Source organism: Schistocerca serialis, chromosome 2, assembly GCF_023864345.2.
Source record: "Schistocerca serialis cubense isolate TAMUIC-IGC-003099 chromosome 2, iqSchSeri2.2, whole genome shotgun sequence".
In the NCBI taxonomy this organism is placed as follows: Eukaryota; Metazoa; Arthropoda; class Insecta; order Orthoptera; family Acrididae; genus Schistocerca; species Schistocerca serialis.
The window spans coordinates 415640164-415663839 of NC_064639.1; the positions used below are offsets into that span (position 1 = coordinate 415640164).

Sequence of the window (23676 nt, forward strand, 5' to 3'; positions counted from 1 at the left end):
TGATCCAATAACTAAGCTGCAATCACTGTGCTGCTTTCTACATCAGCGTGACAACCACCAATTGTCTGTCCACATGAATGGTCACCAATAAACTGTGGCCTAGAGACAGCTGGCCTATCCAGTTGCTGAACATACGGCCCAACACAGTGTGCTTCATTCAATTACTACTTCAAAATCTGTGCCATCTGGGTCCTTCCTACCAACATAAGGTTTTCTGGATTATACAAGTGGGCCTTCACCCATCTATCACCTTTCCTCCTCCCACTCGACCACTACATAGCCTTCTATTCCACAAACTCACTCACAGTCTTTTTCACCTCCTTTTCACCTCCATTAGTTCTCCCCTTTTCTTCCATTACTTCTCCTCTTTTCTGTTCCCATCCCCCCCCCCCCCCCCCCACCAATCAAATATCTCGGCTGCCCTAGCAGTGCTATCCTGTCCCCACCATGTACATAAATTCTCCCACAAACATCACTACACACTCGCATTACAACTGCTATCCATTCCCATCCTTGCCAATGTCTTCTCCTCACTCCCAGCACATGTGGATTGCTTCTCCCATCAGGCACAGTTGCTCGCAGTCTGGCCGCAGTGACACGAGACAGTATTCATGTATGTGTGAGTTGTGCTTCAGTGAATGAGTGTGAGTTTTCTACTTTAGAAGAAGGCCTTTTGGCTGAAAGCTTAAATGTAGAGCAGTCTTGCTGTTGTGTTTGTCTGCAAATCAACATTTCCTCTATATGGTGAGCAGTGACAGCTGTGTTGTATCCGAAGGACAGATCACCATCAACAGTGTCTCATGCCTTCACTTCATGAGACACTGCAGAGAAGTCTGGAATTTAATACAAGACATTCGTGCAAAGACTGGCGATCAGGAACTTTACGCCACCAGCTGTTCACCCATTGCTGGCCAAATATTGGCAGTAAAAATTTCATCTAGAACCAGGATTTGAAGTGGTCTACCTCCAAGTTGAGTGCCACAGATAAGGCCCTTTTTAGTGACCTTGGCAACAGAAGTAAGGAGGGAAGATTAGGGTTTAACATCATGTTGACATCAAGGTCATTATGAACAATCAGTCACAAAGGGGGTTGCAGTCTATATTACTAAGCAACTATCATGGAACCCAGTAATAATTGCAGGTTGAATAACTAACAGCTTCAAGGGGCAACAAAAATTTGCTTTTCAATAATTTGTGTAATAATTATTTAAAATTAAAATGCTGCCATAATCTCTCATTAAGAGGTATAATTTTACACAAAAGATTCAACACCATAACACAAGCATTATAGTTACAAACTGTGTGTTTCTCTTGCGGCACCATACCTGACAGCACACGAGTACCTGGACTACATTCATCCAGTATGTGACAATGAGAGCACTTAGTGACTTCCAACAAATTTACATATAATTTGAAATCTTTACCAAACTTTTTCTTCCTGACACCCCTCACAAAAGTATGAGACAAAAAAGCTTTATAGCTTACTGCTTTTTTGCTGTTCATGCAGTACAACTTCAGCAGCAGGCATGACATTTTAATGTATTATTTCTAAACTATCGACTACTTGCAATACTGTTTGCAGACAGGATTCACATATACTACTGAGCACATCTGCAATATTACATCATTGTATGACACATAGTTCAGGAGGTATGAGTTCATGTAGAATTAGATCTGTGTAAAACTTGATTTTGCTTAAAATAGATTCCAAATTACCCAGACTATATTCATTCAGTGTTTCATGATGAAAGCCCTTCAGCAACTTCCAACAAACATTAAGCATAATTTTGATTTTTCTAAACTTTTTCTTATGTATATGTTTTAATAAGAAATATTTAAACTATTATCTGATTTGCAAAGTTATTTGACATTTGAAGCTGTATTATACATGGAGTTCATTTGTTTAAAGAACGAAGGGTTTGCTGGTATACACCAAAGAGACAAAACAATATAACCACTGGCCACTGGAAGACTGAATGGCACTTGGTGGTAATGGAGATATGTGATAAAAATGGGGTTTCAGCTAGTCACATGCTACTGTTATGAGCATTGATGTAAAGTGGTAGAAAGACAGTAAACCTAGAGTAGGCCATAAGGTGTCGCAGGTCCGTGCCTCACCACAGAATAGGGAGATTAGAGTCTTGCTTGCTTGCTTGTTTTCTCTGTACAGCATCATAGGTGGTGATCTGTGGTAGATCTGATGACAGAATACAATGCTGATGCAGGCACAAGTCTCTCAGAGCACAGTGTTCAGCACACATTATTGAACAGGCCATTCCACAGCAGATGATTACACCACATTCCCTTGTTGGCCCAATGACATCATCAGTTACGGGTGCAGTGGGCATGAGATCATCAACTTTGGACTATGGAAATGTCTCACCTGATCATGGGAATCATGCTTCTGGTTACAAGAGATCAATGACAGTGTCTGGATATGCCAGCATCCAACCAAATGGCTGCATGAAACATGCATCTTACAACAAATGCTGACTAGTGGGGACAGTGTTATGCTGTGGGAGACATTCACAAGAGCTTATATGGGACCTGTGGTGGTAACTGAAGGCCCCTTGATACATGTGGATTGTGTGAATATTATTACCTTGTATCCTTTGCTTGATGTCTTCCTGTTGGCAATGGCATCTTCCAGCAGGATAACTGTCCATCTCACAAGGCCAGAATAGTGACACAGCAGTTTGAGTACCATGATAGTGAACTCATGTTTATCTCTAGCCCACCAAAATCAAACGATCTAAACCTGGCAGAACACACCTGGGATGCTAACTGGTGCTTGCTCCATGTCCACAATCCACAGGCCAGTGATTTACTTACATTGCATGAGCTGCACACACATCTTGTGCCACAAACCTCAGGGAACCTACTAAGGACTTGTTGGATCCATACAATATAAAATTGCTGTTGTAATGCACTCCAAAGGTAGACTAAGACACAATTAAGCAGGCATGTAATTGCAAATGTACTTGTCATTAATAAATGATGTTGCAATTATTTTTATTTACTTGCAAATGATATTACATTATATCTGAAAATTTAGATTGGTTTATGGAAGATTTAAATTGTTTTAGAGGTAATACAATTTTCATTAAAGGGAACTTATCAGAACAAGCACATCAAAAGATCCAAGAAGATCTGTGGACAATTTTAATAGCAAATTATCACAGAGTAAAGGTGAATTATTGATTCCACAAATATGAAAAATAAATGAATCTTCTTTATTGTTGTGATTTTACAATGATCATGCAACTAGGTAACCCACAACATCACTACTCAATGAAATTTATACAACAGCTTTTTTATCCATAACTTCACCCATACAGGCGTATGTTGCTTATATTTCCTCCTTCCCCTTCTCTCTACCCTATCCAACTCCTCTCCCCCCTCTCCCATCCCTTTCTCTATCCATCTCCTCCTTCCCCTCTCTCTGTCCATCTCCTTCTCCCTCATCTCTTTCTCTCCCACCTCTGTGTCAATCTCCTCCTTCATCCTCTCTTTGGCCATGCCTATTCCCTCTCACTTCTTGTCTGTCTTAACTCCTCCCCCCCCCCTTTTCAGTCTACTTCCTATTACTCCATACAGCAGCAGCAACGGACACCCTTCCTGACAACTGGCAGGTGGATCAATTAGGTGTGCATGGTAAACACCCTCAGGCCCCACAGGGTACTCCAGGCAGCCTCGCTTCCCCAAGAGTCTCTGAGAGTTGCCGCCATTCACAATTATATTGCAATGGCATTGCGGTGCAGCCTGTCTTCACCCACGCCAAGCTCGGCAGATTCACATTGATCACATCATACAATTACTGTCCGCTGTAGTTTTTGTGTCCTCAGCGTTGTTCTCCTTCCACTCATTGGGTGAGCATTCTGGGGCTGTCTCTGCTGCCCCACACATGTTGCCCTGAAATATTTTGCTGACGTTGATAGTGAATGGGCAACAAGTCGAATTTCAAGTAAACACTGGAGTATCAGTAAGCCTCATTATTTTAGATATGTACAGTCTCTTTGGGAGCCCAGAGTTTCACTGGCTGCCCTATAGGATTGTGTCTTATACTAAACAGTGCATTCCCTTATGGAGAAAGATTCTCTGTCCCCGAATGTTACAAGACTGTGGAATGCCAATTTACATTGTTAATATAAATTCACTGCTGGTGCAAAATGTCTTTGGACTCAAAGCTTTTTCTGTTTTTGGCTTCCAAGTCAATGACAAAGTGCGTTTAGTGTCTCATTCCATTCTTCTTTACAATTTGGACTCCTTACTGCAGTCATACGGCCTGCTGTCTGAGAATATCTTGGGCTGGCAGAAAATTTGAAGGCATGTGTTTCTCTTAAGTTGTCAGAGGTACCTACATTTTATCGCCCTCACTCCATTCCCTCTACCATGCCATGTGTGACAAGGTAAAGGCAGAGCTGCATTGCTGGCAGGATCAGGGAGTCATTTCTCCTATTTTTTTGAATCAGGAGGCCAACCTTTCAGTGGTGATTCAGAATCCCAATGGTGTGTGCAACTTTGTACCAATTTTAAATTGAAAGACAATGCACAATGTCAGAGACTCATATCCCTTTTTGTGCAGGTGAAATTGTTGGTGAATCTGTGAGTGGGTGGGTGGGTGGGGGTGAGAGGGAGCAGCTGCCATTTGATGCGATTTCTTGGACTTTCCTGGTCCTCAACACCACTTTTGAACTTCATCAGCTTAATCATTTTCATTTGGGGATCTTATCTGTGCCAGGAATATACCGATGTAGGAACATTTATGAAACCTTCAGTATGTTTTCCAAGGCTTCCTGGAGAATGGCCTTTACTGCAAGCTGGAAAAGTGCAGTTTTTTTCTCCTCAAAGGTACATTTTTTGGGTCATGTGTTTAGTAACCTGCATCAAAGCCTTTGTCAACCTGCCAGCACCAAAGAACCTGAAGGAGTTCCAGTCCGTTTCAGGTAAGATTTTGTGTTATGCACATCTGCCGTCCTCTTAACCGGTTTCACCCGAAGGGCATTAAGTTTGTATGGTAGGCAGATTGTCAATGGGCTTTTCAGTCTCTCAAGCAGGATTTGTGTTCATCCCCCTGTCTGGAAAACATTAATCCTGGCATGTGATGGCATTGGTACCGTCCTGTCCCATTGGAGCCCAGACAGCACCAAACAGCCCATCACTTACACACTGATGATGTTTTCTGCTGCACAGTGCAATTATTCACAGACGGAAAAGGAAGTGCTAGCTATAATTTCAGTGTTCAATAGTTTTACTTCTTCCTGTACAGGGCAAGGTTCCTCCAAGTTACCGATCATAAGCTGTTAGTTTCCTTATTTGGCCCTCTTTCCAAGCAGCTAGATAGTATTGCACACCAACTCCAACTGTGGGTCCTCTTTCTCAGTGTGCCATTGTTGATGACCTGGAGCTGCATCGACAGGAGGCTCTCGGATTTGAGTTGGGTGTCACCCTGAAGCAAACCCTGTCAGGTTTTCCTTTGACGGCATGCAAAGTTGCAACCACCATAGCTGCTGAGCTGCTTCTCCAGAAAATCATTTTTCTCTCCATTTCGGTTGCACAGAGCATGACTCTCCAGGTGTGGATCAGGCATGGCATACATTTTTCCTCCTAGTTGATCTGCTGAATGCTGTTCTGGGAGTCCTCACGCAGGAGCAATGCTGTCAAAAGTTTATCCTTTCTAGCATTGTGTCCTTGCACGCTCCAGATGCTGCATGTGTCACAATAGGATATAACGCATAGGAAGCTATTGGCATAATGTCATGTCTACTGGCCAGCAATCAATCATGATGTTGAACATCTGGCTTGCAGATCCTACGCCCAGAATCAAGCTATACTGCCACACCATGTCTCTCCTTGGCCAGTCCCCGACCACCTTTGGAACAGGGTGCACATTGATTTCTCTGGTCCATTTTTGGCCAGCACATTGTTGTTTATGGTTGATGTGTTGTCCAGTTTCCTGTACATAGCCAAACTATCCTCCATGTCATCGACTGCCACTGTTCAAGCATTCTCAGTTATTTTTGCCATTGAGGAATCCTCTACAACATTCACATCCAAAACTGGTAGACAATTTGTATCATGGAAGTCTGAAGACTTGTGTCCGCAAGGGCACCCACCATCTGAATACTGCCCTATTTCACCCAGCTTCTAACTTGGAGGTGGAGCACTTCATGTGTACATTCAAGACCCAGATGATGCATTGTCAAGTTTTCTGGCTACTTTCTAGGCGATACTGGTCAATGGGTGCATCCAGTGGAATGTTTGGATGGGCACCAGCTGTGGGGTCTCCTGGTTCTGTTACACTCTGAATCACATTCCATGGACCACAGTGGCCTGCTGCATTTTCCTTGTGGGGCTGCAGCCATTTGGGCCTGGTCCTTTCAGCAATGGCATGGTAGGCTACCAGTTGTCATAGTGGACCACAAAGATCGGCAGGGGAACACATCGGAGGGGAACAGCTGACCCATCATAGAAATCAGATGCACCTGTGCCCTGGTGGAGCATAACCATTGTGGCCTTCTAGAAAGCTGCTGATGGACCTACCATTGTCACAGTCTCCATGTACTTCCATCCTTCTGGCAGAAACAACGTTAATTCCTTCAGTGGTTGGTCTCCTGTTGGTTTTGCCAGCTCCCTCTCCAGTTCTGTGCTGAGGTCACTGCCAAAGCCTGGCCATTTTCAGCTCTATGTGGCCTTTTCAGAGGTGGTGGTATTTAGTATCCCCATTAGTGGACATTGCAATTGAGGCAGATGAGCTGTCATGGGTAGAACAGCATAGTAGTTTAGACACCTGTGATAGAGTGTGCATGTCATATGGTACAGGCAGATCCACCAATGGAAGTGTTTATTTGTGGCCAACAGTAAAGGAGCCAAATGTTGTTGCTGTGTGCTTAGTTGTCAGCCATCTGCACCAGCTGCATGCTGAGTTTATTACCATGCATGCCACTACATGTTTGTATGCTCTGTTTCACACAGCGAGTTCATTTCCTCTCATGGAGCTGTATTCCACGGTTGTTACCAAGACACTGCTAGCCCATGAGGCACCCATGCCCTAACAGGGATTAAGACATAGTGCTGCAATGCCTCTACCATGAAGCCATTAGCCACCCTTCCCTCCAACCCCCCCTCCCACTCCTTACCTCGTTCCTCAAGGTGCCCACTCCATATAATAAAACTCATCACCTCATTCATGTGTTGGTACAATATAGTCGACCAGGACAATGTAGTAATATGTGTTTTTATGTATGTGTGTACATTTATTCTGTAGTGGATGGCAATGTTCTCAGCCCTGAACAATGGTACTGTTTATTTCCATGTCTCCAATATTAGTAATATCAAGAGAAATGACGACTCTTGAGCTTTTGTGACTGACATTTCAGTAGAAGTTCAAGTACTACAGGTAAGGAATTGATTAAGAAAAGTGGTAAAGGTACAAGTGGGAATGAATAATCACTTAAACACCATATGAAGAGGGACACAAAACATACATTATTTAATTCAGAAGCAACACTGAAATGTTATGATTGTTACTTCAAGAGATCTATATACTGGGCATTCAATCCCTATTAGTTGTTTTGTAACTCTATAAGGTTTGCTACAGTCCTTTCGGCTTACAAAAATCATCAACTAATTAATCGTCTTCTGGCATATTGGATGAACTCTATTTTCCCGCCTCATAACATTCTTAGACTCAGTCACACTATTCAGTAGATAAAAATAATGTTTTCTAAAAGAATAAGACTGCACAGAATGAACAGAGATGACTGTAGTATGATTTTGGGTGCTTTAGTATACAAGTTAAGTTATAAATCACACAATAAGCATGTATCACATTTTCTCTCTACTACATGTAATAAAAGCCACTAATTTAACATATAAATGGATAATATGCACATTTTTAAGCTCTTCCACATAATTACCTGGCCTCAACTGCCCCTCTACATCAGCTATACTGCCCTTCTTGACCTTCTCGATCACTGCCCCCCGCCCTCCATTCTCCAGCAGCTTGCCACCTACTACCTTGAGACCCAGGATAGCAGCAGAAGAGCTGGGACCCATTCCTTCACGTGCAGTCTTCTTGAGTATCATGTGACCAATCATCCGTGTACCATCAGCACTAACTTGCCATGACATTGGATGCTGGGAAAAGAAGGGGATCAATTGTATACTTCCTGTCCATTACAAAAAATAAGCATCACATTTATCATACAGTACTAATTCTATACTTATGGTTATGTAATATAAGCATACTGTGTTGTTTGTATTGAACTACGGGGAGAATACTGAAAACTATGTATGTGTTCAAGCAGCATATTATTTTAATTACAGTCCACATTTTCAACACTTCATTCAAAAAGTGAAATACAAGGGAATACATAAACTAAATATAAAAGCATGACCAATACATGCAAATTTAAAATACCTCGGAATCTTGAACTTTGAAGTTTTATAAAAATCCTTCATTTCAGGTAGGAAAAATCAAAGGTATTTTAACAAAAGGGAAAGCTGCATCCAACTTTTCCCAGGAGAACAAAGACCGAACAAGAAGTAGCAACATACCAATAGTCCACATTCAAATTCAAGAGTACACCAAATGAGTTCTGGTAGTTAACTGATAAGACAAAAAGACAGCTACATTCAAGTGAAGCTGGGAATAAATACACTCCTGGAAATGGAAAAAAGAACACATTGACACCGGTGTGTCAGACCCACCATACTTGCTCCAGACACTGCGAGAGGGCTGTACAAGCAATGATCACACGCACGGCACAGCGGACACACCAGGAAGCGCGGTGTTGGCCGTCGAATGGCGCTAGCTGCGCAGCATTTGTGCACCGCCGCCGTCAGTGTCAGCCAGTTTGCCGTGGCATACTGAGCTCCATCGCAGTCTTTAACACTGGTAGCATGCTGCGAGAGCGTGGACGTGAACCGTATGTGCAGTTGACGGACTTTGAGCGAGGGCGTATAGTGGGCATGCGGGAGGCCGGGTGGACGTACCGCCGAATTGCTCAACACGTGGGGCGTGAGGTCTCCACAGTACATCGATGTTGTCGCCAGTGGTCGGCGGAAGGTGCACGTGCCCGTCGACCTGGGACCGGACCGCAGCGACGCACGGATGCACGCCAAGACCGTAGGATCCTACGCAGTGCCGTAGGGGACCGCACCGCCACTTCCCAGCAAATTAGGGACACTGTTGCTCCTGGGGTATCGGCGAGGACCATTCGCAACCGCCTCCATGAAGCTGGGCTACGGTCCCGCACACCGTTAGGCCGTCTTCCGCTCACGCCCCAACATCGTGCAGCCCGCCTCCAGTGGTGTTGCGACAGGCGTGAATGGAAGGACGAATGGAGACGTGTCATCTTCAGCGATGAGAGTCGCTTCTGCCTTGGTGCCAATGATGGTCGTATGCGTGTTTGGCGCCGTGCAGGTGAGCGCCACAATCAGGACTGCATACGGCCGAGGCACACAGGGCCAACACACGGCATCATGGTGTGGGGAGCGATCTCCTACACTGGTCGTACACCACTGGTGATCGTCGAGGGGACACTGAATAGTGCACGGTACATCCAAACCGTCATCGAACCCATCGTTCTACCATTCCTAGACCGGCAAGGGAACTTGCTGTTCCAACAGGACAATGCACGTCCGCATGTATCCCGTGCCACCCAACGTGCTCTAGAAGGTGTAAGTCAACTACCCTGGCCACCAAGATCTCCGGATCTGTCCCCCATTGAGCATGTTTGGGACTGGATGAAGCGCCGTCTCACGCGGTCTGCACGTCCAGCACGAACGCTGGTCCAACTGAGGCGCCAGGTGGAAATGGCATGGCAAGCCGTTCCACAGGACTACATCCAGCATCTCTACGATCGTCTCCATGGGAGAATAGCAGCCTGCATTGCTGCGAAAGGTGGATATACACTGTACTAGTACCGACATTGTGCATGCTCTGTTGCCTGTGTCTATGTGCCTGTGGTTCTGTCAGTGTGATCATGTGATGTATCGGACCCCAGGAATGTGTCAATAAAGTTTCCCCTTCCTGGGACAATGAATTCACGGTGTTCTTATTTCAATTTCCAGGAGTGTATATAAGATGTAGGAAAGAGATGGAATATGAGAAGAATGTTATACTGAAAGTAATTACACGTTTATGTTATGTTCTGGACACGAGTAAATAAATAAAAAATACATGTTTTGAATGCAAAGAAAATATGAGTTAATGAAGAGAGGAATGGAGAAGAGAAACTCATTTGGGGACAAAAGAAAATGGGAAGAGAAGGAACTAACCAAGGAAATGATCCAGTGGGAAATCAAACTAAAATAATGCAGCAAATGTAGGTAAGAGAATGAGATAAACATTTTACTGAGATTATAAAAAGAAAAATCGAGGAAGATTGTAGCAGAGAAATCAAGGGCAAAGGTACTACAGTAAAATAATACACAGAGGAAACCCCAGTAAATGTTAAATAGCCCCCCTTATCGAGGATGATCCACATGAGTCCTGTTCAGAAAAATGTTCCCAAGTTCTTCCTATTAAGTTCCACATCACCCTTAGCAATATTCTATGCCCATTTTCTGATTGACTACTTAGTGGTGATTATTAATGCTGATGCAAAACATCATGGGGGCAAGAACAACAAGTTATATGAATGAGATCCTGGGTTTGAATCCCGGTGTGGTACACATTTTCACTCGTCGCCACCAATTCCACATCATGTCCCACTGCAACTGATAGCAGTGATCCCTCCCCTTTCCTTTCTTTTCCTCTCCACCTCTAACTGACATATAAGCTACAAGTTAGTTGGTAGGTCACATTTTGCCAATGATAGGTCTCACATATGCATAGGGTACATTTCAAAAACGGCAGGATGATGATTATTATAGTATTCATTTCTTTATTTTATTCTGTAGTAATAGGAAGTTATTGCTGACTCAGTACCATTTTTGGGCTTTCACATGTAGGTGATCTTAACCTGAAAATAAAAAGAAAGTTGCCCCCTCTATTCTCCCAGTAGAGTTCAAACCAATGTTAAAGGGACAGTTAACTGACACATGAACTCTGTTTAACACTGATGATGAAGGTGCAGTAATCGTTTATTTTTTCCAGACATAGTGTTCATTCAAGTACATCTTCCCACAACTTTCACTATATCATTTAACTTATTAGCAGGATTCACTTTTAATCACCTCTGAAGCACATTTAAGCTACATTAATGTAATGCGGAGAGAGAGAAACATCCTTTTGCGATGAAGTAAAACCAAAAAATATGTTTCTTCTAAATGTGAAGTTGTCAAATTTTATTAAATTTGCTTCTGTAGTCCACAAATTCTGTTTGCTTTAACATTTTCCATTTCTCATGAGTGCCACAGTAAAATAAATTTGCAATGACAGTTATGGCTTTATGAATGGTTTTGTCTTTTCTTGTTTAATTACAATAAATATAAATGGAATGTTTGATTCTCAAACATAGTGTCTTGAATGTTTGGCGCTTCCTTCTAAAATACTGGAATTTTATATTGTTTCAGTAACTTCACTTAACAGGTGGCTCACAGATTCCACTAAACAACCCAGTTTAAACTCCTTCAAATTAAAAAATGTCCTACTATATTCTGCGCAGTTATAGCGAACAAGTGAATCTTGTGACAGATTGGACTACTGATCCATTTTTATGAAATATAAGAATTTTATGTGGGCAGTGTAGTTACCACTAACTTGACAGATGTAATAAAGATCTTGGTACCTATTAGACAATTAGTTAAATAGAATTGCAGTCAGTTTGACTAGAGTGATTTTAATTTAAAAAGATTGAACAACATTTATTTTGGAAAACTTACTAAATGAATTACTAGGACATCACTGTTTTTATATTAACCTATTCTCATTTATTCTCTTCTAACTACCACTTTTGCTCATTTATATGGTTTTACTCTGTGCCCTTGCTCCTGTACAACAGTTTCTGATGACCAAATAGACTCATGTAACCTGTAATATTTCTTAATCAGTACAAGTCTATCATAAACAGTTTGAAAATCTGAATTATTCTGTGTAAGGATGGTTAACTGTTATGTAGGTCACATTCACTATGGAAACTTTGGTGAACATGTGGTTTGTTGACGAACAAAGTGCCTTTTACTGCACTTACAGTCATCATCAAAGGTATCTATTACCTTAGTGTACATAATACATAAAAATAACAATGACATCAGTAACCAAAAATTACAATTTAAGTTACAAAATATTTTTCTTTAAATCACAGATATATTAAGAAATGAAATGTCTAATGCAAAATCTCTAACATGTGTCATATGAGAATTATTTATGTTTTTTTATGTTCCAATTTACTGTAGCTGAAGTTTCAACAATTAACATGGCTTATTTCTCATCATTCATGTTATTACAGAAAACAGATTTAAGTCATAATTTGTAATAAATCTTGAAGTTCATGAAACTGTTACATTTTTTACAATTAAGAACTATAAATGTGACAAAACTCTGAACTCATACATCACAGATTTAATATGTACTTATAATCACTTCTGGTTCATTAGCATTTAACAACCCAATACTAAAATAATCATGAGAATTTTTAGATTACGGTGCCTGTGTACCTTCAAAAAACAAACAGACTCTATAATTAAGAGTATTTAGCTGTTTACCTACTTGCATTTCGGTCTACAAAAATATCAGGCTCTGAAAATGTTTTAAGTTATACAAACAATGGAAACTCCAAATAGGAATAACAACAATGTATAGAAAGACAAATTGGTACTTCCCATAAAGAAGACACATTAAGTTGCAGACAGGCACTCTGGCCCGAGATGCTGGAGTTGACAGTCAAATGTGCATGATGTGCGTTTGCGTGTATGGATGGTGTGTGTCTCTCTTTTGCTTATGAAGGCTGTGGCCAAAATCTTATGTGTCTTTGAATTGTGCCCATCTGCAACTTGACATGTCTTCTTTACAGTAAGCAGCCATCTGTCTCTTCCTGGATTGTTAAGTTATACAAAGATAAGGAGATAATGAGAAACTGTTGCTGAAAAACAGATATTGCAAAACTGAGGACTAGAATAAGCCATGGTCATCAACAGAAGGCTCACTGCTTCCAGCATGCAAAGTATACTCAAAGATGTGCGGTAGTATTTGAAACAAACACAGCTTTCACCACAGAGGTACAGATAGCAAAGTTCCAAGTAATGGTGAGGTTCTCAGAGTATATCTAAACAGGATAATTCAGACAATGGCAAATCCAAGATGGAAAGTAACAATATTATGAAAAGGATAGTTGCTACTCACTACGTAGTGGAGATGCTGAGTTGCAGTAGGCACAACAAGAAGACTGTTGGAAAGTGAGCTTTGGCCAACAAGGCCTTTGTTGAAAATAGACAACATACACACCTACATACACTCAGACAAAAGCAACTCACACACACATGACCACAGTCTCTGGCAGCTGGAGCCAGACAAAGGCCTTGTAGGCCGAAAGCTCACTTTCCAACAGTCTTCTTGTTGTGTCTAGTGCGATTCAGTATATCCACTATATGGTGAGTAGCAACTACCCTTTTCATAAAATTGTTACAGGATAATACAGACTACGTCAAAATATCAGGGTTATTCATAATTTTTTTTTTTTTGACCAAGTTCACTCACCTTCAAAAATAATCTTCTCTTTTCAAACATGAATGTTACCACTATGAAAGTATGTATTCGTTACTACAATGCTACTAAGAAAAAAACTGCTTCTGATTACTGCTATAATTTAATATAGTATCAGAGCTCACTAATGACCTCACAAGAAGTTTTCTTTATATTACATAATCATCCTACGACTGTGTCTTCAATTATGACCACCAATGAATTTATTTAAAATAATGCTTTATTTTTTGACATGTTACTTGAAGATGTTAGGATTTATGAGACTTTTTGTTTATTGCACTGTTCTTATCACACTATTTCTGTTACTGATGCTGTCATGTACTTCACTGTAGCAAATTTGCTCAAATCAAGCAAATTCGGAAAAAAATTACCAACATAAAACTTTGGTTCCCTCTTCTGCAAAGATAAAAATAATTATTATCTGTCCAGATTATATACAAAAATGATCATGACAGTTCTGGTTTAAATAAGCCATCTTCAGATTTTTAAACCTAACTTACACTTTAATGCTTCCTTAACGTATGCTTTAAACATGCTTTGTCAAATATCTTTTTGAGCTGACAAAGTAAGTTTAAAGCTAATGCTAGTGAGAAAATATGAGTGTAAGATAGTTTACAGAAATTGAAACTAGGTCTGATCAACTGCATATATCGATAAAGATATTGATGATAATGTTATTTAAGACATAAATTGCTTGTGTGTGAAATGTGTAGTGTTTGAATAAAGAGAGGCTGTGTATCATTTAATAATAATATAGAACATCTAAGAAGTGGGAAAAACAGTTCTTTGTGGTTTTTACAATGAAAGTAATAAGCATAATTAATACAGAACTTGAATATAGATGTTTTCCAAACTTTGACAAACACAAAAAACTTTCAGGAGAGCTGTTGAGAACCAGCTATTGGGAGCTGTGAAGGCCATAAAAGCATTTAGTTTAACAATTATTGGTTTCCACAACCTATTTAAAGTAACGCAGGATTTTAAACAGATCATCTTCCTGTAATGCAATATTCACAAACCCTGCCTTTACAGTTCTTTGTCAATGAATTAAGAAGCAGCAGCAAGTAAAATTACTTCTCATGCACAATGCATTACCACGATACCATGAATGCTTTTTTTTATAGATTAAAACAATTTTATTTCCCTGTGTTTATAAAATTAAAATACTGCCCATAGAATGATTATGTTCTTATTTTTATTGTTGCAAGTACTGTACATACTCATTAGCAATAATTATAGCCTCCTAACCTGTTCATAACATCAGTGGTCTTCAGTGCATCCTATCTGCTGAAGCTCTCAGGCTGAACTTAAATAGTGATCTTGCAAAATCTGCATAATTCATCCATTCTATGAGGGTCATTCCGTAAGTCATGACAATATGGTGTGTCTTGGGATAATGTGACAATATTGGAATTCCACGATGTCCATGAACCAGTAACACAGTGTGTATCTGAATGCCAAAATAAAATAGGGTTCCAGAACAGATGGTCATGGCAATAAATGATATAAAACGCACACATTGGTACTCTGTGTAAATTTATTGTGCATGTGTGCAAATGGAACAAAAATGAATCACAGTCAGAAATTGTTCTTCAAAATAGTCTGCCAGTGTACCCACATTGTTGCCAATGATGCCACTGAGATTGCCATCAATGCGTGCTACCTGGTACCGAAATGCCACGACAATATCTGCTGTGTTTGCAAGGTGCTTCCCACACAATGGTTTCTTCAGTTGTGGAATGAAGTCGAAGTTGAGGAGACTGAGGTCTGGTGAGTCTGGTGAGTAGGGTGTGTGGGGGAGGATTTTCAGGATTTCCCACTCCTACCACTGTGGACATCTCTTGATGACATCTGCAGTGTGGGCTCTAGTGTTGTCATGGAGAATGATTGCATTATCCAGCTGTGCCAGATGTTTTCTTCAAAGTGTAAATAGCAGAAGAAACAGCAGAAAGTTGTGGCAGTATTGAGTATTGATAGTATTGCACTCCCCGACACGATGACACTACAGAATACCATAGTTGTCATATGCTAGAACGAGCATAACCTTCATGGCTGATTGATTCCGCTGAACCTTATGTCATCATGGTGCACCTAGATAATGCCATTCTGCTAAGTGGATCTTCAATTCTGGTTCATACGTGTGTCCGGGCTTAAGCAGCTGCAATAAAGTGACTGAGCATGTCATTCCCTTCCCACTCAAATCACTCTAGGTTGATATGGCTGGTCTCACATCTCTAGGCTGACATAGCTTGACTTATTTTGTATCCACTTCTGCACCTCTGTTAACTGGTGTGGTATGCATTTTGAACATTTCTTGTGCACCTTCAAGTCCTGTCATAAAATGCAGAACAGTGTTGCCCTTGATTAGCTGCCCAGGTCATTAATTCTTGCATAGTTGTAAGGGATCCATGTTCCCTGCTGTGTTGTCTGAACAACACACAGCCAGGGCAAAAGCAGCACAGGCACAAAGATGCTAACTCGTGCCAGTGCCACAGAGACTCACCACTTGCGTGAGTTCCACCAGCACCACCCATGGTGCTAAGGATGAAGCTATTGACTTTGCCTCTGCCAATTGCCAGCTGAGTACAATCCGCCAATGAACAGACGACAATAGTGAAGCCTACTTGGAAGACAGAAGGGCAGCTCTCGACTTGGTTATTGGTCATTGCCCAGGGTTGACAGACAGGGAACGTCATTTAGTGTACTTTTAGAAGTGAACAGACAGTTGTAAATTTACCTATGATTATTTGCACTAGCCATTGAGGGCCTTTTCTGTGTTATATTACATGCAGTGTTGCAGACTTCATTATTCAAGAAGTCACAAAGATAAGTAAGCCCTTTTAACTCATTTGTATGACTTTGTTACTAATTTATTGGAGTGTTGTAGAACTTTCATACTTTTTTCCTGTTACCTGACCCTGGGGTGTAGCTGTGTAGTAGTGGCAGGTGAAAGTTGTCTTACTGGTGTACTGCAGCAGAGGCCATTTCATGAACCCACAAACTCTGTCTACCATAACAACAGTGGCAACTCGGCCTCCACAGTGGTAGCAACAAAGCCTTTACTAAATTGGTGACGAAGGTTTACAAAATTCCATTACTCAAAGATAAGCATATTTTGCTTCCATAGGTCGAGGATAGGCCAAGAATCGATAGTAAAGAACCGAGTGTGCCCAGTGAATGGTATAGTGGTCGTAATGTTGAGGCTATGAGTTGGTTGTAATGGCATAGCAGGAGGAGCAATGTCACACCAGCTGATAGTGTGTTCCTAGTTCCTATCATTGTGGGTTGACCACCAGCAAACCAAATTATACTGGTCTGTGACAATTATTTTTACCAAGAAGCGATTATAAATACGGAGTGCTGATATTACTTGTTTGCATCTACTGTGCCGACCAGTGGATCGCAGAGAGGACAGCACATCTTGACTATTACAACAGCAAGTGAAGATATTTTACTAGACTTGACCTGCGTCATGTTTAGCCATGAACAGAAATGTATGACAATGGTAGTGGTAGTGACTATTACTAATTGTGTTTAAAGTGAATGTATGACTTTACTTTGTGGAAACTTTTTGCAATCCTGAGTAATGCAGAAATTTATGTTCCTTGAATGTAGCATTATTGAGCAGCTGAAATTCAATTGAAACAAATCTTGTAGTGGTGAAACTAGTTAACACTTATCCAGTAGATGAAGATCATTGAAATAAAAAGCTTTGGCTGCTAGATTATTGGACCGCCAATAATACCATTTAATCAGATGTGTTTCAAAGTCCAACATCGGTCCTCTATTAAACATCCACAGGCAGATCTATACAGGCCGGTGTGGGCTACCCACTTCGCAGCAAGTCTGTCATTGCATCCACATCGCAAAGCCTTCATCCAATGTGGAACCATTCTACAGGGCAATGACATGTCACCCACAGCTGCTCCGCATGACACTGAGTAACATTTATGCCAGCAAGAAACAGAGTTTTCATATATGCTCACTGTTCCATTCTGTTTAGATCCACTCTGCAGGACAGCCAAGCTCATGCTGAATGCACAGTCTGTCAGTTAATTTGGTAGTGCCGGCCATGGGCTTTTGAATGTATTTACTGTGATTACAATGTACCATAGTTGCCATGTCTTATGGAATGACATTCATAAATTTACAAGAGATCTCAATTTGTGGTGATATCTCTCATGTATGCTAAAGATGCTGGTGAAGGGTAATGTGTGTTTGTTTTGTTATGTAATCTGTCCTTCTCCATTATGAGAACTATCAAATCAAGATATCACATTTACAAGACATGGGAGCTACTTCTGCTTTGCTAGTAAGAAGTCTTTCTTCAGTACCATAAATGTCAATTATTACACCTATAGCCTGGTAAAACTTCAGTAGTTTCCCTACTTCACTTCTTTTTTCCTAGGGGCCTATGTGTTGTACTGAATACTTTGTTAAATTTCTAAATTTTGTGTATGATGTCAACCTGCTCAATGGATGGAGGTGTACAACCAAAGAAAGTACACCTTAAGACCATATCTGCAAACTGGAACATTAGGACAAAATTACTGGAAATCTAATACAACAGAATAGTTAAAAAGTCTATTCACCAATTGTCTGCAGGAGAAAAACTATATCAAAGTTAAGAAAATGTAAAAGCTTTTGGAGCCAGTAGTTCCTTCTTCTGGCAAAAGGGTTGAAGGGGAAGAAAGATTGATGAAGCAAAATGACTAATGACATTTAGGAAATGGCGACTCTTTCCTCCTCATCCTGTCTGGTAAGTCTCCCATGACCTGGGGTTCATGGCAACTTTTCTGTAAATCACACCATTTTCTAAGCCTCACTAGTCCCTTTCCTTCATCCCTCTTCCTTCCTTTTCTAACATTCTGCCAGAAGAAGGAGCCACTGGCTCCGAAATCTTATACATTTCCTTTATGTTTTTTCTTACAGGCACTTGGTGAGTAGATTTTTTTTACCTATTCAGTTATGCCACTTGGTGAGTAGATTCTTTAATCTGCCCATTTGTGTTAAAGGACAAAATTATTCTGGTTTTGTCCTCTAGTCTAGTATAGACTGCCACAGATTTAAGTACTGTATAAAATGTGCAATGTCTCTATACGTTATTAGATATATCTCTTCCAACCATGATCTTGTAAAGTTTCCTTTTCAGTACTCTATCAAAGGCTCTAAAATAACCAACAAATGCAATGTATGTTCTGTGATTACATTCACTAATTTTCTCAGTTGTTTACTTCATTACAAAAACATCAAAACACAATCCAGCCTCACACAACCTACTCTGTTCTTTAAGTGAGATATTCATGACATTTGGTCAGAGATGAGGGATGGTGTAAAGGTTACATCCAGGGCTTAACGTAAATTTCTCTCAAGTTATTGTGGTTGGTTCTAACTTCTTTCCTTAATACAAGCACTGCTACAGCTTTTTGCTATTAAATTCTTCAACCTCTAGTTAAAGGTTATCAGCTACATTCACTTTGCTTCTTCAGATCTGTAGTGTTTGTTTTATAGGATAAATCAGTATTATATTTTGTGAAGGCAGTGCCTCAAAATTCATAAACATTTTCTAAAAAAAGAAAAGATCTGCTGATAATAATTTCTGTATTACAATTGTGTTCAATTTTCAGATCACCATACAAAATATCCCATTTACCAAGGGAGAGAACACGTGGAATGCATTTCATATTTAACTATCTCTATAGTGCTATCCAGTGTACACATTCACAAAAACTGTCATAAAGTGATGTCACATATTCCCTAAAAGTGATTTATAACATCTTACATATTAATGTTTAAACTGTGGTGCCAAATAGCAGAAGATCCATCCTACATCATTAAAATTGGAAGTACAACATACAAATCAATGGGACGGACAATAATAATACATTATATGTCCACAGCACAATGTATCAAACACTGTTGACCTCCATTCTATACATACAATTTCCATCATTCCGAGTGGAAGCACTCTACAAACTGGTAACTACACAGGTGATTTATATTAACAAGTCAAACCAATACTGTATCATCTTTGGGTTAGCTTGTAAATATAAATCAGCTATATGGTCCTTACACGAAATGCTGGAAACTGTATATATTGGATGAAGATTAACAGTGTTTGTCACATTTTATTAAGGGCAATATAAAGTATTTTAATACCAACAGCAAGTAAGACTATACAAATGCATCATATTTACGTATTTCATTAAATGTATGAACTCTTGTCAGTCCCACTGCTCTGTTTTACTTTTAATATGAGTGATGTAGGGTGGATTTTATGCTGTCTGATGCCATAATTTTAACACTGCCATGTAAGCTGCTATAAACACCTTTAAGTGAACATGCAATATCATATTACAAGAGTTTCTGTTAATATGTACACCACATAACATTGTAGAGACAGTTAAATAAGAAGTGAATTTCATCTGTTCACTCCCTTGATCTGCAGGACACCTGATGATGATCTGAAGACTGGAACCAACTGTAATAAAGAAGTTATTATTAATAGCTCTTGGCAGTTGAATTATGAGTTTAAGTGACCATTATTTACTGAGAGCAGATATAACACTGAAAATGAAGTGGAACAAGCCCAGATCAAGATAAAGCATTTATAATTATCCTAGTTAACCAGTTTTGCTGGACTACTTCTCTGAAACAATCTGCACTTAATAAATCATTTGACAGGGGATTTGTTATTATGGAAATGTTGCTGAAGATTTCTGTCACGCTAACATAACGTCAAATATGGGAAGGATTACTTCTGTGTTCCTGTGTATGTCTTAAAGAATCATCAGACAGGGTGCGAAGTGTGTCACTCAGTTAGGAAAATAAGATAAAAAGAAGAGAGCTTTTAGTTTCCCCCTTTCTTTCTTTTCTTTTTGTATGGGTGACCATACACTTGACTGGGTAAATATAAGCACATGGTTGAGGGGAGAAAAAGGCACAAAAATGAGAAGAATTTCAATAAAAAAAGAGTAACTATGCAAAACCTGAAAAAGTGGAAGATAAAATAAATCAGTGTGGGTGTGTGCTTGTGTGCCTGTGTTTGACCTGTTCCAATCACCTGTTTTTATTTTTTTTGTTTATGTGTTCCAGAATGAGATTTTCACTCTGCAGCAGAGTGTGCACTGATATGAAACCTCCTGACAGATTAAAACTGTATGCTGGACTGAGACTCGAAATCTGGATCTTTTCCTTTTGCAGGCAAGTGCTCTACCAACTGAGCTACCCAAGCATGACTCACAACCCAGACTCACAGCTTCAAACCATGTGTTACCAAATTCAGAGTGTCCATGTGACTGTCCAATCAATTGGATGTGGAATACTGTGAGCAAATCAAACAGCATGTACACTGTGTGTGCCTACTTTACATGCATGAAGAAAGGAAGACATAACCAACAGATACAATGGTGTCAAGATATATCTCTCCAAATAACAGTGCTGGAAGCAGGTAAAAATCAAGAACTCTGAGAAGCTATAATGATGTTGAGGTACTTCTATGTCTGTTTGTTTGCCATAAACATTTGAAAAGATACTTGATTGTTTTACACACAAAGCTGCTGAAGGTTTCTGTCACACTAAAATAAAGCCAAATATTTCAAGGATTACTTCTGCGCTCCTGTGTGTACTCTAAATATCAGATATCAATAAAGCTTTGTGACATGTGTGATTGTATGACACAAACATACTTTATGCCAGAGAGGGTGAATTCTTGACTTACATTCTTCACAACCTACCTGTTTGTCATATGTATCTTTAAAACAATACACCTGTTAGTAATGTCTTCTTTGCCTACAGGCACATAAAGTGGCTTTCCACAAAATATCTTTTATGTGTATAATATTTGACTTCCGTAACTGACTGAATGGACAGCAGTGGTGTAACAACAGTCTTGTGGAGACCTTAGGAAAGGACCTAAGATGTGGGCCCAACACTCTCTTCCGCACCAGTTCTTTTCCCATATAACCACTCATCAAAACTTCACACACTTTGTTAGTCATCTCTTTCCACCCCTTGCACCAACCAATTATGTCATCATCTCAGCAACTCCCATTCAGCATGAATCATGAACTATATAAATTAGACTTTTTATGATCTGTTTTATTTTTAGTATTTGAGTAGAACAATATACAATCCTAAAAATATTTTCTCTGATGTATCAATATTTGGAAAGAGCTACTCATCCCTACATCACCGCAATTACTGCACACTATCCAAAGTAAATTTCAACACATTCAAAACCAAACAGTTTTTCTTATGAAAATCTGTACTTAACTAATAATACAACTTCCTAACATTTAGAATACATACACTGAAAATTAATTATGTACAACACAAACTAGTACACCAATGAGGTGAAATAGTAACTAATACCAGCTTGTATGACAAAATTTGAAAGAATTACTTAAATATGAATATCTCTTTGTTAAAATGTAAACTGAACATAAAATATCTTTTTTGTCTTACCTAAACATTTTTTCTCAATTTAGTATCTGCAAAATCAGTTATTATTTTAGAATCACCAATATTCTGTGCTCCTTAAGTTTCTATTGATAATGTTGCTAAACAAAACACCTGTTCCTGGCTCATTGTAGATAAGTAGTTTTTTTAATTGTTTTTGTATTAAGAAAAACAATGCTCAGCACTTGTTACACTCACAAGTACCATTGGATATGTCACATGACTGCATACATTAGAATAACTAGATACCAGTAACCTATGTTTTGCTAATAACAGTTCTATTCAGTCTTTTGCAACAGGCTGTTCTGATGCCTATGTTTCAAATGAAGTTATTATGAACATCAGCTGTGCTGGAAACACAGAAGAAATGTCACTGCAAATTGAAGAGCCTACTTTCAAAATCTTCATCACAGATAGAAAATACTGATATATTCTGTGTTGCTCTGTGATTGTCTTGAAACCACCTATTTAAAAGGCATCAATCCTTGGGTAAAAGAAGTAACTCTAACTCATGCTACTGTTTGTCAGCCTCTTGCCGACTCAAAGCTCATGTCTTTTACTGTTTTATTGAGTTGTTAAAGAATTTACACTCAATATCCTATCTCTCATAGATGTACAGAACTTCAACAAGCAGTATCAGGAATGAACCATTAATGGTCTCTATTTATCACACCACTGTACTGACAACAATATGTGCAGCTGTAACATCCATCCTTTGGACTGAAAGGCATTATATGTTTGGTCTGAGTTACTAAAACTGTAAAACAGAGTAGAATTCAATTTCATTTTTTAATTTCTGTTATTACACTTCATTCATTACATTTACAACTCAAAAAAGTTATGTTTGTCAGAGACATATTAACATTAATATATGTTTCTATAATGCACAGATGATGATGTACATCACAGCACAATAAACTGGGTTTAGTTGCTCTAATGTCACTTTGGAAATACTCACACGACAAATTTTTAAATTCTCCCACCACAGCATGCTGTGGTTAATTTGTTGTACATATTTTTTCTAATATTCTTACCAGTTTTGAAAAACAGGACTGTTTCTTGAGTAGCCTCCACAGTACCTGTAGTAAAAAATTTAAACTGTTTCTTCCACAATTGATGAAATAGGTGGGAGTATAGTATTGTATAAATCAATCATTACAGCTGCTCTGTCATAGTTCTGGCTGCAATATTTGCTCAGCTCTAGTGCCATTCATTCAATAAATTCAACTGCTCAGTGCTTTAGACCTAACACAAATTGATCTTCACCTGTGTAAAGAAAATAAATGACTTGCATTTCCTCACCTCTTAATAAGTTCCTGAATCATCTTTGATTATGTTCAAATAGCAAAACACTTCACTTGAATGGTGTAGTTCACTAATTTCTTGCATTTTACACTGCCTGACAAAAAATGTGAAGCACTCCGAACACGTGGTCAGATGTCAAAGTGGTACATACACACCACTGGCAGGTAAGTAGGCCTGTTATAATGTATAAGGGGCATGCACAGTGTCAGATGTTAAATGATCACTGTGAAGGACACAAATATGCTGTGTTCTCATTGAGA

General features: G+C 39.5%; 1 protein-coding gene across 1 annotated transcript in view; it reads right to left on the minus strand.

Annotated features, from left to right (window-relative positions):
- Nucleotides 1-23676, minus strand: part of LOC126457260 (regulating synaptic membrane exocytosis protein 2) — a 1246504-nt gene that overhangs the window by 810095 nt on the left and 412733 nt on the right. Inside the window, exon 6 of the mRNA XM_050093425.1 lies at nt 7920-8139. Within this exon, the coding sequence (XP_049949382.1) occupies nt 7920-8139 (220 nt within the window). The remainder of the gene's footprint in view (nt 1-7919; nt 8140-23676) is intronic.